The sequence below is a fragment of the Mustela lutreola genome, chromosome 1 (assembly GCF_030435805.1).
Source record: "Mustela lutreola isolate mMusLut2 chromosome 1, mMusLut2.pri, whole genome shotgun sequence".
Classification (NCBI taxonomy): Eukaryota; Metazoa; Chordata; class Mammalia; order Carnivora; family Mustelidae; genus Mustela; species Mustela lutreola.
The window spans coordinates 279099968-279116587 of record NC_081290.1 but is presented as its reverse complement, the minus strand read 5'-3'; the positions used below and the strand labels follow the sequence as shown (position 1 = coordinate 279116587).

At 38.4% G+C, this 16620-nt stretch overlaps 1 protein-coding gene across 1 annotated transcript; it reads right to left on the bottom strand.

Moving 5' to 3' along the window:
• Positions 1 to 4462: 4462 nt before the first annotated feature.
• Positions 4463 to 15083, bottom strand: LOC131822707 (membrane-spanning 4-domains subfamily A member 3-like). The gene is made up of 7 exons (XM_059158995.1): positions 14908 to 15083; positions 12083 to 12254; positions 11302 to 11436; positions 8115 to 8171; positions 6637 to 6795; positions 5343 to 5444; positions 4463 to 4732 (listed from the first exon to the last, which is right to left on the bottom strand). The coding sequence occupies exons 2-7, from the start codon at positions 12236 to 12238 to the stop codon at positions 4703 to 4705; spliced, it is 639 nt and encodes a 212-aa protein (XP_059014978.1). The 5' UTR covers positions 12239 to 12254; positions 14908 to 15083; the 3' UTR covers positions 4463 to 4702.
• Positions 15084 to 16620: the final 1537 nt, after the last annotated feature.

Below are 16620 nucleotides of genomic sequence, written 5' to 3'. Positions count from 1 at the left end.
AGATGTTGGGGAGGAAAAATTTTATTCTTCCCTTCAAAGTTTCCTTCAGCTGGTCCAAGAATTAAATTGACATGAGACAGATTAACCAGAGAAAATAAAATTTAATTTCTTATGTATGAGAGTTCCACATATATGAGAGGCACAAAGACAAAAAAGGTAAAATGAAGTCTGAGTTAAGGAATGGGAAGGGATCTGGGCCTTCAAAGAAGAGGAGGGAAAATCACGGGGCAAGAAGAAGAAAGGTACATGTTTGGTAACTGGATGTTTGTCCTGCCACACAGGTGGGTCACTCATATAAAATTTATCTTTGGTGGAGTGCCTGGGTAGCTCAGTTGATTGAACATGTGACTCTCGATTTCAGCTCTGGTCATGATCTCAGAGTCATAAGATGGGGCCCCATGTCACGCTCCACAATCAGTGGGGAGTCTGCTTGAGATTCTCTCTTTCCATCTCTTTCTGTCCCTCCCCTGCTTGTGCATGCTCTCTCTCTCTTTTTCAAACAAATAGATAAATCTTTTTAAAAAATTTTGTCTCTGGCAATAACTCTTATTCTGGGAAAGATCTCCAGTTTAGATCCCCCTAGGTAGTTAAGGGAGGGACAAAGTTTCTCTTGAGCCCACAGAGTCTTGATTGCCTTCAGCTCAAAACAGTCTACAAACTAGAGAGGCACATCTTGGGGAGACTTTAACCAAGTAATCATGGTTTACTACACCAATGACGCCATATTGATATCATGAGTATACTGGGTGTCCTTACATGATGTGATGAGAAAGGTACTTCAACTGTATGAAAGTCTTCCTCCAAAACCATAAATCTATTTGAATCATGGCATATATTATCACACTGAGAAGACATTCCACAAAATACCAGAACAGTGCTTTTCAAAAATGTCAAAGTCATGAAAACAAGGAGAGTCTGAGAAAATGTCTCAGATGCGAAAAGACTAGGGATATATATTGATCTTTAAAAAAGAAAGTAATTTTCCCACATTTGTAGATGTAAATATAATAAAAGATGAGCAAGATCTTGAAGGGAAAAATCCTATAGTTAAAGAGAACAATTAAAAACCATAAAATATCAGTGAAAAAAATTAAAGATGACAAAAATAGATACAAATATATTCCATGTTCATGGATTACAAGAATTGATACTGTTAAATGTCTATACTACCCAAAAATAATTGTGCAACTAAAACAATGTGTTATTTTTGTAACAACAAAGTCTCTGAAGTAGGAGGCTCTGGGTATGTGCATGAATGTATGTGAACTTCAGTATGGCAAATAAGGAGATATTCAACCAAAATATTCTAGAATTATTAGCTTTCCAAAAGGAGAATGATGATAATGATGGTGGTGATGATGATGGTGTCACTATAGAAAAAGTAAATTATGGATATATTAAAAATCTTAATATAAAAAGAAAATCTCCAAGGACTTGAGGTAAAGAAGAGTTTCTTGTCCAAAATGCAAAATGCATAAATCATGATGAAAAGTGAGTAAATAAAACAACAACAATTCACAGTGGAAGCAAAACAAGAGGTAACAGAAACACCAAAATAAAACAAAACAAAATCAGAATGGGAGAAGATATTTGCAACAAATGTTTAACAATAAAAACAGAATGTATGTGTTCATGAAACTTCTAATTCCAGATATGGGTTAAATTTCAGATGTGGGTAGGTTAGGGTTTGGTTTCTGTTTTCTGAAATTCTCTCACATTGCCTTCAGCTTACTACTGAGGTTGGTTTTCGCCACGGCCACTATAGCTACTAATTCTAGCTTCAGCTTAGTTCACAAATATGATGAAAGGGAAGGTCATATTTTACATTCATAAAAGAGCCTCTAACTTAATGTTGATGGTTCCACACATGAATCAAGCCCTGGTTAAGGGACATTTCATGGGCTGATACAATCAGGAATGGAAGTGTTCTTATGGGTTCAGATTTACCATGGTGAGTCCTGTAGTCTCCACCAAAATCTCAAGGTTGCCATCAAGCCAGGGATAGCTAGAATGGCTGCCAGACAGGCAATCCCAATGTCCACTATAGGATGTCAATATGTTTTGATCAAAATTTGTTAGCAGATATCTTTGGAAAAATACCAAAAAATGATTTGTTTAATTATAACATATTAAGAGGAGAAAAGTAGAAATAATGAAAAATGATAATACAAATGTTACTATAAATCACTTTTTTTCTGGAGAAGTCTATAGGCACCTACCATTTGCTTTGTGTACTGTATCAGACTCCTAATCAACCTCTTCTTCACAAACTCCTTGCAATACACTCTACATTGCAACCAAAAGGATATCTCTAAATTTCAAGCAAGTGTATGTCCTGTCCATATTTTCCCAGTAGAGTGCTGTAAATTTCAACAACTGGCTTTCCAGAGTTGGAGGGTGTGAGTGGGAATGTGACTTGCGGCTTACCAGTCTCTGAGGTATAAAAACTACCACCACAGCTAATTTCAAGTCACCTTGAAAATTTAAAATCAGCTCTCACAAGTCTATATAACCCAGCTCAACACCACTACATACAATTTTCAATTGCTTCTGAAGACTCATAGAGTTTGTCTTATGATCTCCTGTGATGTGTGTAATTTCCCTCTCTCTCTAAAGTTTTATCTTGCCATCTGCCTCTCACACATCATAGATACACTAAACTCTTTTGTTAGTTCCCTGAATATCCCCAATTCTCCCCAGCTTAAAGACTTTTGCATGCATCCCCCTTCATCTTGCCAACTCTAGTTATCTTTAAGAGCTCGGTTTAGAAGTCTTCTAAGAAAAAAATGTTATCCCCTCTTGCCTGAGTTAGAAACTCTTCCTACATCTTCCCAGAATCCTATACTCTTCCTATCATAGCCCTTATCACTCCATGTTGTAATCACATATTTCCATAGGTCTATATCTCTTACTATGAGCAACTTGAGAGCAAAAACTATCCATCATTCTCTATCATACATTAAACTTCTACCACAGCTCATGCACATAGTTGACACTCTCCAGATATTGTTGAATGGATTAAAAAGCAGATTAGAATACATATATATACATATATGAATACATATATATACACATACACACATATATATATATCCAGAGCATGCACACACATACACACTCATTTTATATATATGTGTATATATATGTATTATATATATGTATATATACATATATGTATATATGTATTCTAATATATATATTATATATATATATAATGAGTGTGTATGTGTGTGCATGCTCTGGAGAGGCAACAATAAGTTGAGAAGAGTGTGGAAGAATCTTTGCATACATGGTAAACAAGGAGCTAAGAGTAGCTATGGGTATGAACTTACGGACACTCTGAATGACACAGTTTAGTATCAAGAGAAGGGAATTCATTTATAAATGTGAAACATAAGCACTTCAGCAGTAGATAAATCAGGAATCACATATATCAGAAGGAGGTTTAACATCAAAATGCCACCTTGAAAAGATAACCATTAATATCCCTAGGGGATAGGAGGAGCCACACAGAAGTGAGGGTTTCTGCTATCTTCCCTGCACATCTGACCACCACCCCACCTCAGCCGTAGCAGCAGCAGCAGCACCATAACACCAGCATTATTTAGTACTTGTAGGTCTATTTTGCCTCATAACAACTGATAAGGTCATTGTTATTTTTTAAGATTTTATTTTATTTTATTTATGCACTTATTTAGAGAGAGAGCACAAGCAGAGGGACAAAGGGAAAGGGAGTGAGAGAACCTCAAGCAGACTCTGAGCTGAGCATGGAGCCCAGTGTGGGATTCGATCCCAGGACCCTGAGATCTTGACCTGGGCTGAAATCAAGAGTAGTTTTCTTAACCAAGTGAGCCACCCAGGTACCTGAAGGTCATTGATATTATCACACGTCTTTTATAGATGAGGAGAAACAGATCAAGGAGATTAAGTAACTTGCTCAAATTCACACAGGTAATAAGTGACAGTTATCAAAATTTAAAGCCAGATCTGTGAGATTCCAAAGGCTTATTTTTTACGTCTCTGTTTTGCAGTTTCTCACAATCCTTTGAAGAACAAATGTTGATACTGCTCTCAAAGTCCCTGGTCTCCACCATCCTTTATGTATCAGGGCATATTGGAATCTCAGCAGCTGACTGAAACAAAATCTCTGAGGCTTGACCCTCCCCACCTCAAATGTAGTAAAAATGTATCTTGAAGATAATGATGGATTTTTATTTGAGTTTTTACAATGCATATGTCAGCTAAAGTCAGGAAGTGTTTTTCTGCAATGAAAAAAAAATATATGACTCATTTTCTTTTTTAGTGGGTGGTTGGGAGTTGGGTTTAGAGAAAACACATAAAACAGGAATTTTTCTATTTGACTTCTTTAAAACTTATTAGGCAGTGGAATAGGTAGGTAAGAAGAAAGACACTGATTTTGCGAACAACTTTGGAGCGGTGATCACAGACATTACAAAACCAAGAATATCTAAAGAAGTATATTTTTCCTTCCATACCCAAACATACTAATGGGGTTTATAATTGGAACAGAAGAAAATTGAGTCAAATATTCAAGTTTCTCATGATTGGTGCCCTAAGAGAACAGGATCGCGTTTTGCAGGCTCCCATCCTCCCAAGTTCTTGGATGAAGCTCTGACTCACTGGAGATTTAAGCTTGAATTTCCTTGCTCTCAGACTTATTTTCATCAGGAGGCATTCCTGCTTATACAGAATTGGAAGGAGTGGAAATCACCTGGAAAATAAAAATATCAATGTCCAAGAATAGGATCATCACCTCCCTCTCCTTCCAACCCTTCCTTAATCATCATGATCATCACCAATAACATGTGATTGCTGATCATTACTGTGCTCGAAGGTTTTATGTACATGATCCTCACAACAAACATTAGAGGAGCATGAAAATGTTTTCATCTTATACTTGAGTTACTTAAAATCTGTAAAGAACTTATAATTTTTTCCTGGCTATACAACAAAAAACTGATAAGTTACGAGTAAATAATTGAACTTAATTATATCTGAATAAAAATGTACTAAATGTTATTATAATATTTATTATCTTGTACTAATTGTATTATTATTAATATTTTAATTTATTGATTATTATACTAATTATATGACTATAACATGATACTATGATTTTATACATGTATTGAATATTATATGAAATACACTGTTTCCTCATTTTTCCAGCCTTGATTCCATCCCACATATTCACACCATCTCTAACTCCAGGAACCCCACAAATCATTACTGCATAATTGTGTCTTTCCAATTCTGGGACTCAGTGAGAACCTCAAACCCTAGCAGTCCATGTGAATTATTAGTTATGGAAACAAACCCACCTCAGTCGAATTACGTGAGCTTTCTACACACCACATGGCTGAGACAGAGATGCTTATGCACAATTCCAGCAAAGTAAGAATCAGCATTACGGACATCAGGCCCTAGGGGATACGATGTCTCATATCAAACCCAGCACAAACATTCAGAGGGAAAAAAGTGTCATCAGAAAACCAAATATAACGTCTCCTGCCCTTAGAACAAAGTGAACCACAGATTAGGTTTAAGACACAGACATACACGAACACTCTACAAGAGACAAATTACCAACCTAAAAACATGGGAATACTTTCCCTAGAGAGAGATACATTGCATTTATCAACGCACGTGAGGTAGTCACGGGTAAAGAAACTGTGGAGGCGAAATGCTGATACTCTCATTAACATCTACTAATTTGAATCATAGCAAACTAGGCAGACAAGTAAATAGACAAAAATGACCCCTCCATCATTTCATTAATGGAATTTCATTAGCGGTTTTATGCATTTACACCATCGCTAGCACCCAAACACTAAAATCACTAGACTAGCAATTCCTCTGTTATCACCGAGGCACCTTGAAGACACAAATATAAAATTGCTCCAGAAGGAAAATACTATGAAATCCACAGGAATAAAAAATCAGACCAATATAAATATGAACTTATAAAATTAAAAATACAACTTAGGAAAATTGATGCACAAACTTCTATGCCAGCACACAGGAGTTAGTCAGTAAAAATAGATCATAAAATAGGTCATCATGGAAAAAATAGGTAAATTTGAAGGAAAATCTTAATTTTATTGGACCTCAAAAGGAGAATTTCTAACACAAACAATGAAGTCATTTGAAAAGGTTTTTAAGGAACTTCCCTCTAAAAGGAAGACAACTGCCAAAATTCAGAAGTCAGTCTTGATTTGAAAATCCCAAACTACAGAGAACACTGCAAAACTCCCAAGTCAATTTTATTAAGATGTGAAATAAATTTTTTTTTCAATTTAACTCCTCTGGAGAGTGTAATAGTAGTAGTAATCAATATTAATAGTATAACAAAATGTGCGTCTCAACAGTTCATCAAATATTAACTTGTTTAATTCTTACACCAACTCTGCAAGAATGATACTATTATCATCCTCTTTTGAAAGATGAGCAAATTGGAGCACAGAAAGATTGTCTAATTTGACCTTCATTACAGAGCTAATACATGGCCAAGCCCAGATTCAAATCAAGGTTCCATGATATCTGATACATTATTCTTCTGTACATTTTGGGTTGTTTGAAATATTTTATAATTAAACATAATTTTGGAAAACATACGTTTGAAAAGATGCCCACGTAAATGCATAAGTCCTGTGACTGTGAAGCCTCACAGTTCTTGAAAGACTGCTTATTAACTGCTAAATTTATTGAGAGAAAAACAAACCCAACTAGAGCCACAGTAGCGCTGGCAATATTCATTCCAAAAGTGTTTTGCACCTAAAAAAAGAATAGGAATTTTCATTTAATATAGGAAGCACATCCTTCCTTCCTTTGGTGGTGGTTCATTTAAATAAATATCAATTTAAGGTTCTTTACACACCCAGAATCATCTTAGATGCTGGGCACACATCACAGAACAAAGATCCATACCCCCGTGGAGCTTACATTCTAGCAACAAAGACAAAGAAAACAATTAAGCATACAAATTGGTAAACTACGTAGTATTTTTGAAGGGGAATAAGTATTAGGGCTAATGGAGTGGAGAGAGGAGGACCTGGACATCCAGAGAGAAGCGGAAGTGGGGGTGTTAATAGGAATGCTGCCTAGGAAGATGCAGTGAGGAGCCCGATACAGGATTGGATCCTGGAACTCCAGGATCATGACCCAAGCCAAAGGCAGTTGCTTAACCAACGAAGCCACCCAGGTGCTTAGAAGTCTTCAGTAATCTTAAGGAGAATAGTTATGGAGATGGGGTAGAGAAGAAAATAAAGCCTTTTGGAATGAGTTTAACTGAAACTGTATATATTTTTTCTAATTAGAGCAGTTACTGGATGCTTATAGGCTGATTAAAAAGATCTAGCAGAAAGACATTTGGAGTGGTGCACTTGGATGGGAAAAAAAAAAAAAAAAAAAAGAACGGAATCTAGTATTCAAGGAGGGATACCGGCTTTAGAGAAAATAGTGGAGAGGTCACCTGCTATAAGAGGTTAGAATGAAAAGAGAAAGGGTACAGATCTGGTCCACAAAGTGGATATTAGAGTGGGGGTCTGAACGTTCTCTCCAGTGGCTTGCATTTCTCAGAATAGGAAGCAAGGTCATCAACAGAGACTAAAGGTGAGAGAAATGGGATTAGGGTTCGAGGTGGCCATCCAGGGAGGGGCAGAGAATGAGCTAGAGAAGCTGTGTAGCTGGGCAGATGATTTAGAGAGAACACATAATAGGGGCATAGTAAGTGCTTCATGAATCACTGAAGGAATAGAACTTTTTGCTTTCTTTCGGTGGTGGAATCAGTGGTAGAAAGGGTATGTTCTAAGTAATTAGAATTCATCAAGTTTCACAACACACAAAAGTCAAGAAGCCTTTTTCTGAGCTTCAGATTCATCAACTATTAAAGGGAACCATCCCAATAATCACTCGAATCTCTATGACTTTCTGATAATTTACCATCTGGGTGCCTTAAGATAAGAGAATTAATTTTCTTGTGCATTACATTAGACTCAGTATCTCAGTTGGATTCACCAACCTCTACTCTCCTGCTATTAATAATTTATTTCAAGTCCTATGATCATAGGAAGACAAGAAGAACTGCCACTTACCAGCGCTCTTGTGGGTTTTCTCCCAGTTACAACAGATAAGGATCCTGAAACAATGAACTGCTTGAACACAGGAAACAAAGCAGATTAGAGAATACTAAATCTCAACTATTTTTTCTTAGTACTCTTTGGATTAGTAGCTATTTAGCAATGGTTGTACAAAGATTCTTTTTTAAATTAACATTCTACCACATGAATTATACTTGATGTCGTTCATCATTTTATAGCAATGAAATTTTTTTTATTTTATTTATTTATTTGACAGATAGAGATCACAAGTAGGCTGAGAGGCAGGCAGAGAGAGAGAGAGAGGTGGAAGCAGGCTCCCTGCTGAGCAGAGAGCCCGATGTGGGGCTCGATCCCAGGACCCTGGGATCATGACCTGAGCCGAAGGCAGAGGCCTTAACCCACTGAGCCACCCCAGCGCCCCATATAGCAATGAAATTTTAAATTCATTAAAATTTTGAGCAAATATATATTATCATCATGTTATATGTCTGGCTTTTTATAGGTTACATGAGTGTGCATACTTTAAAAATATAATAAATACATATATTTAATGTAACATAATTTATATTTAATGTAGATAACATTTATTTATATGCACATTCATATGTAACATTATTCTTGTGTTCTTAGCCAGGCTTCAGATAAGGGTTTGAGTCATTGGATTAGATGTTCTTTTTTTATTTTTTTAAAGATTTTATTTATTTATTTGACAGAGAAAGAGATCACAAGTAAGCAGAGAGGCAGGCAGAGAGAGGAGGAAGCAGGCTCCCCGCTGAGCAGAGAGCCCAGTGCAGGGCTCAATTCCCGACCCTGGGATCATGACCTGAACCAAAGACAGAGGCCTTAAACCACTGAGCCACCCAGGTGCCCCTGGATTAGATTTTCTTAAAGAACTTCTGCAAATCTGTCTATATTGAAATGTCCACTAATTTTTTAAATGATTATTTTTGATAAGCTCTTGTTTTCATGACTCTAATTTGATAAATTGAATTCTCTACAAGTTCATGGTTTTCTTTTTTTTTTTTTTTTCAAAGATTTTTTAATTTATTTTGACAGACAGAAATCACAGGGAGGCATAGAGGCAAAGAGAGAGGAAAGGAAGCAGGCTCCCTGCCGAGCAGAGAGCCCATGCAGGGCTCGATCCCTGGACCCCGGGATCATGACCTGAGCTGAAGGCAGAGGCCTTAACCCACTGAGCCACCCAGGTGCCCCAAGTTCATGGTTTTCTTAAAAGGTAATTCTGTTTTATGTCTCATATATCTTACAACCCTTTATCAAACCAATCCTAGGGTTTGAAGGCAAACATCAAAATCATGGAGAGCTAAAGCTCGCTACATAAATTCAATTCTTGAATTCTGACTGAACATGAAGGAACGGGTTTTGAATTCCACTTCAAATAACAAAGTGGTTGTCACAAGAAACTCCAGGCTCATTAGACCCTCATGGTCAAGAGCATATGCTCTGTGTCTTGATGCCATCTTAACTTTTCTCATTCCGTTTCCTGAGGCAAACTGTCACACCCCTCTTTGCGTGCGTTTCTTTTTCTGTAAGATAGAGATGTTCATAGCTCCATGTCACTGATCTTATAGTTATATGGGGATAAAATGAAATAACACATGGTAAGATACTAGATATGGGCCCAGCAAACATGAAGCACCTATTAAAAACAGCTAAGGTTTTTATATATTTTTTCCACTTAATTTCCTAGTGACCCAGTGAGAAGGTCCTTATATTATTTCTACTATCCTAGGAAGCTGGAGGGCAAGAGCTAAAATATCTTTTCCAAAGGCAGATGGTTTAATAAGGATTAAGTAAGAGGAAGATGTGTAAACAGAAGGAATCACACATCAGTGTGTGTAGATAGCAGGGTCTGTATACAGAAGAAAGGGGAGGGAGACAAGGGTATAGAAAGGCCAGATAGGAAACGCTTTGTTCCAAGTCACAGATCTTAGACTTTTGCTCCCCTGGTGATACAGAGCCAGAGAAAAGTTTCTGGCAATGGGAATCCAACAATCAGATTTGAATCTTAGTCTTGAGGATGCCTTAAAAGAGTGAGTTCTAGTTCCCTGACCACTTTTTTTCAACAAACTGACCTCAGCTTTCTGAGAAAAGAGTATTCATTTCCAGTTGAATAATTGAGACTCTCTATTATTCTCTTTTCTATAATATGGAAATTTCCCATTTAGATAGGATTTATGATGCAGAAAAAATGTGTACTCCTGATTTTCTGGAAAAAAAAATCCAGATTCTAGCTAGGTCATCTAAATGATTATATTAACTACTTAAACATTTCAGAAATGTTAAATCCAAATTACATGTGTTAGACTATATCCAGAAACTGAATATACTCTTTTGTCAGAACATGAGATCTGATTTGGGTCAAGAAATTTTTGACCAGATAATGAGCAATTTTGTTTTACAGGACATCTGAAGGTCAATGATTTTGGGGGAGAAAAAAAAAAAAACAAGGTATGAATAAATCAGAGCTCAAAATTTGCTATACATTTTTTCTTCTTCATTTGCCAATTACACGTTCTATTTACCATTTTCAGCTAACCCTTCCCATCTTTGATATGCCATGGTAGCACCTTTGTTTGAGAACAAACACATATAAATTCTCGAAGTTCTAATACCAGAATCTACAAACAAAACAAACCCTACCTAATTAACAAATACTTCCTACTAATCACCTTTAAAAAAAAAAATAAACCATCAGGTAGGTGATGGTCAAATAACAAAGCTAAATAAATAAATTTTAAGATCACTTAGAACCAAAGCCCATTTTATTGATTACATTTTTACCTAGATAGGGGAAATCAATCTTCTGATTTCAAGACTGTGATCAGCAGGCAAATCTCTTATGTCTCAAACCAGGACTCTCTTGGCTACACAAGACAATTCACCAATACTCAGTTTCCATTTGATTTTCTTAGTATCCATAATACCTGGGTTTAATACATGAATACATTAACTTCATGTTTGGGACTTAAGTTGTACTCAGAAAATATGATTTCTCTTGGTCAGAAAGGCACTTTGTTTTTAAAACATGTGTAAAGAATACAAATCAAACCCATAGCAAGCAATCTTCAAATCACCTAAGAACGACACTATAATAATCCAACACATTTCTAGCAGTGGTATCTATGTAGTGATCTCTGGTCAGGGGAATAGGAATACTCACAAATATAGGGCCCCACAGTGGATAAGCTGTGTAGAAGATAAAGAAAAACACACTGAAGAAATGGAATATGTTTCTTAAGGAACCTAGAAAAACACCTAGAACCAGAATAATTGCTCCACTCAGGATCTGGACGGCCTGTAAGAAGCAGGGGGGAAAAGGCATAATGGTCATATACTAATGTACATGGAGAAGAGACCATTTTAATATCCTTCAGAAAGCAGGTATCATTGCTTGAAATGATTATAAAGTCAACTAATTTAACTGGGCTAGGGCTTACGCTCGGAGGTTTTCATCCCATGCTATCGCCACCGATCCCAGGGGCAGCCCTTCATCTCCACCTCTCTCCCTGCTCCTGTTCATTCTCACAAACCCCTTCCCCAAAGTGGTAGAAGAGTACAGGCAACATGGCTGACCTCATAGATAAGGTCAGTCATCTTCCTAGCATACTTTAGGGCCATAATATGATGGGGAAGGCACCCAGACATTAAACAACAGTTCATTAAGCCTTCCTCAACACAATTTTTAAATTTAAGATGTGGAGTATGAGTTCATAAGAACTCAGCCTCCTGATGTGCTGCTCAGACTGGAGTCCATTCTCCAATGTTGATAGGATGTTTCCTACTCTCCAAGTCTAAAGTAGATCCTGGTATTTTCTTTAAAAAGTACATTATTGACTCAGTGTTAAATAACTTAGATTCCCCCTGATGGGAATAAACAAGATTTCCCATATGATAGGTATTTTCTTCCATCTTAAACCTTTTTTAAACTAAGGTTGACATACCCCAAAGGCTTGTAGTTTCTCCTTCAGATGATTTTGCAATTCACCAATGGGCTGGTAGACAGAGTTATTTATCACCTCTGGTTCCGCCTGGCTTGCTGGGGGACTACCTGTTGAGGCTATCCTAGGTTCTTCATTACCAACTTCTTGGGAGGCCATCTGGGGTTATTGATGGCTGTCACAAAAAAGAAGTCCAAAGGATTGACGTTTTCCCCTTTACTGTTAGCTAAAAATTTTTGAGCACAACAGATATGTTTGATTCAAAATGACTTCAAAATGGTGCAACAATTTCCATTGTTGAGTTTCATTTTGTCTTGGGGTAGTAATCATTAGACTATTCCAGTAAGTCTGGGTGTCTCATTTAACCTTGAAACAGTGAAGAGTCATTCCCTTCTCTTTTTTATATACAGGTATACATTATTACATAGGCCCCTCTCTCTGCAAATCTATCCTAGACAACTAGACAGATGGCTTCACTGAGCGGTGAACCCTTAGGTAAGGAAGATGCCTTTGGTCATATTCCTATAATAACAATAGGTATAATTTATTGAGTACTTACTGCTACATGCCAAACGTGGTCTAGTTCCTGCGAATGTCTGAACATATTTAATGCTCCTGACAGTCTATGTTGGAATATTATTCCCACTTTAAGATGAGAAAAGGGAGGTATAGAGAGGTTAATTGCTTTCTGGGCAGCCATATAGCTGTGGATAGTTTACTCACCATGGAAGAGCCAAGTCGAAGTCTGAATTTGGCCATTTACTAGTTGAGTGATCTAGGAATGGGAACTTCAGTGTTCACATATGTAAATGGAAATAATTTTAATTTCATATTAGCTTTATAAGGGGCAACTTTGATAAGGTATGAAGTCCCTAACCTAACAAGCAGTTACTAAATGTTGACTTTAACTTGCACTCTGCTTTGTGTCAAAAGGACTTAAAGTATCATATATAAAGATCACCAAACAACCACCACAATCATTGCAACTAAAAAATACATTATCACTAAAATATACACAGTATGTTCCATCTTGGACAGTATAATTTCATAGTATAAAAACTGATAGGGGCACCTGGGTGGCTCAGTGGGTTAAAGCCTCTGCCTTCAGCTCAGGTCATGATCTCAGAGTCCTGGGATCTAACCCTGTATCGGGCTCTCTGCTCAGAGAGGAGTCTGTTTTTCCCTCTCCCCTCTGCCTGCTGCTCTCCCTGCTTGTGCTGTCTTTCTCTTTTTCAAAAAATAAATAAAATCTTTAAAAAATAATAAAATAAAATTTCTCCATTGGGAAAAGTGTGTGTGTGTGTGTGTGTGTGTGTGTACATATTTAAAGATTTTATTTTTTTAAGTGATCTCTACACCCAATGTAGGGCTCGAACTCACAACCCAAAGATCAAGAGTCAAATGCTCCACTGACTGAGCCAACCAGCCACCCTGGGAAATATGCATATATTTTAGATAAGACATCTACTGCTTTAGAATGTATGTAATGTGGGGAGCAGCGCTCCTTCATGATCAGAAGCTGCTTGCCTGTTATTCCAGCTTCATGCCTCCCCCTCCCTATCTCATAGCTCCATCCAGCCATGGTTTCTTTTAATTCCCCAAGCATCAAGCTCTCAAAAGTCTCAAACCCTCCTTCTCAGTATTATTCCTCCCGTCTTGAACACGTTGTCCCTCAGGCTCCACCTAGATAATGTCTGGTCTTTTTCCAGACTGACCCCTTGCCCACATCCACAGTTTTCATGCAGGAAGCCTTTTTCAGTCCTGCCCAAGTCTGGAGGAAGTTCCCTGTTATTGAGAATGTCTTCTGCTTCCCTTTTTATACCACTTACCCTTCTAAGCCTCCAGTGACTGGAAGCTCAGCTTTATCTGCTGTCTTCCCAACATAAGAAGTCAGTGCCTAGGTCCTTGTCTGTTACACACTGGACACTCAGGGAATACATGCTTAACAAATAAATAAATTTTTGGTCCAGCTCAATGGAGCCATGCTGTACTGAAAATCTGTTTTCAAGGATTGGAGCCTCTCCTACGGAGAAACTCCCAGAGAACTTCTAGAGGGGAGAAATCAAGTCTAACCACATCATTTAATTTGATTTTTTTTTGAATAACTATAATTATCAGGGAGAATTTTCAGCCTTTAGGCAAAATAAATTATGTTCAATTATTTGCTCAATTTAGCATTTTTTTTTTTTTTTTTTTTTTTTTTTTTTTGTGAGAGAAGTGTAGATTTTCTGAGAACCCCAGTTAAGTTCACCCATCTGGCTTTTACTCTGTGTCAGGCATTGTTCTAAGTGTTTTACTCATTCAACCCATTTATCCCTCACACGTCCACATGAATAAGTACTACTCTTGTGATCCTTTCCATTTTACAGGCAGGAAAGTTATGTCACTTCCCAAAAAACACACAGCCAACAACTGAGGAGATAGGAATCAGAACCTGGTGACCCAGCTCTAGGATGTCATTATGATCCCTCCGAGCTTATGCAGAAACCCACTCACTAAATCCCAGGCTTCAAGTGTGTCCAGACCATCCCATTCCCAGAGCTGGCAGCCAAACTTGGAGGCAGCCCCTTGGATGGAATACATCTCAGGGGTGTGTGTGTGCATGCCTATGTTTGTGCGTGCACATGGCTATGCATGTCCAGGCCCGTGTCTTCCCAAAGAAATAACTATATACTTATATCTAACATTTTGGCACCAAAATGAAATTCCAAATCTCTACAAAGCAACCGTACAGAAAACTCTGCAGACATCCTCATCCGACTGGGGGGCACCCCGAGCAGATAATTAAAAAGGAGGCTTTCTCTGCAGAGGAAATCTATAGGGTTTACCTTGGAGGCTTCAGGCCTTGGAAGACGTCTTGCCTCTGAAGCCAAGTAGGAGACACTCGAAAATGATGGCTAGAGTGTCTTTTCTGGAAAACTGCCACCTCTTCTGACTCCGACTTAACGTGCCTTTGCCTTGTGCAACAGTGTAGAGGAGTCAGTGAAAACGTGTTGGCTGGAGAGCGTGCTAAGACCACTCTGAGTTCACTGTGCTTCCTGAAGGCTTACCGTTGATTAGGAAACTGGCAGCAGGAGTAACTGTCTTCTGGCATTGAGACATTGCCCAATGCATTGTTGGAACAAGAAATACAAGCAGGACATACAGGGAGATGGCTGGGAAAGCACTGGGGCTGGGCACTGAAGAATTATGTCAAAGAACAAAGTCAGTAAGAGCAGTGTCTAGATGAGGGAGAGTGGTCCCATGCCTCACATTCAGGTCTTACAGGCTTCGAAAGGCTAGTTAAGTTGCCAACATTATAGGTACAAAAAGTATATCAACTGTAGTTTAAATACATTGAATGATTGCCGTGGAGGGGTCATCACTCTACATGTTCTACATGCATTGACCCACCTCCTCCTACATGACATGTAGAACATGTAGAATGGGTCAATGCTAACTCCAGACCAAGGAACAACTGTTAGGCCAATTTCATAGAAAAGAAGACTATCGCAGGGAAACGTTAACCAGCTTTCCTAACATCAGCCCATACCTGGCCAGGCTGTGTGCAAACTTCAGGCTCTGGGTACCGTGAGGTCAGAGCAGTGCCTGTTACCCCCAGCGCGATTTTAATAACACCTCCCTTCATTTTCAGAGGTGTCCCAGCTTAGAAGATGAATTATTGTGAAAATTAATAAAAAGAAACCTTGTTTAAAAGGGTGTTTGGAAAGGGGCACCTGGGTGGCTCCATTGGTCAAGCACCTGCCTTCAGCTCAGGTCATGATCTCAGGGTCCTGGGATGGAGACCCAATTCAGGCTCCCCGCTCAGTGAGAATCCTGCTTCTCCCTGTCTCTCTTCTTTTTATCCCTGCTTGTGCTCACTCTCTCATGCTCTCTCCCTCAAACAAACAAACAAACAAACAAATCTTTAAAATAAAATGGTGTTGGGAGGTCAAAGCGGGGAGCTCTCACACCCTACCACTTCTCGAGGATTGCAGACCCCACAAGAAGAGACGTACCCTCTCAAGCTACTTTACCTACTTTACTACCCAGTGCGAGGAAGAAAGGTGCTTCCCTAACAGTGGCCCAGCCACAACTCAGCCAATGAGGAGGCCCTATACTTGGAACTCCCTCTTTAGTCCAGTGGACTTTGCGCTTATGGCAGCTTTCCCCAGCTCCCCACAGCTTCCTCTATAAAAGAGCGGTCCTCCATCTGTTGGTCTGCCTTGGCGGTGGTTTGTTGTAGCTTGCTTTTCTCAAGTTGTAATTCTCTACTATTCCCAAATAAACCCCTTTCTGCTGGTAAAATGACTGGCAGTTTCATTTTCAAGGTTAACATGACATAATCATCCTCAATAGATAAGTGTCCTTAAGTAGGTGGTGGAATGATCAGAGCCAAGAGACAGTAAGGAAATAAGTAACGTGAAGATTTGCACTGCCATCTTTAGGACAGTCACAGGGCAGGACTGGTGAGGAAAGGCTGGAACGGGAAGCTTGTGAGGAAGAGGAGAATGTTCCTAACAAATTGGGTGAGGTTCAAGTTCTAGAAACTGGAAGAGAAG

Bases quoted from the DNA above. Each gene is read 5' to 3' on its own strand.
- LOC131822707 (XM_059158995.1), bottom strand. From the start codon at position 12,238: ATGGCCTCCCAAGAAGTTGGTAATGAAGAACCTAGGATAGCCTCAACA. The intron at 11,437-12,082 runs GTATGTCAACCT...TGCTTCTTACAG, and splicing joins AGAAACTACAAGCCTTTGGG to GCCGTCCAGATCCTGAGTGG. The intron at 5,445-6,636 runs GTATGTTTTCCA...CGTATCCCCTAG, and splicing joins ACGTGGGCATCTTTTCAAAC to GGCCTGATGTCCGTAATGCT.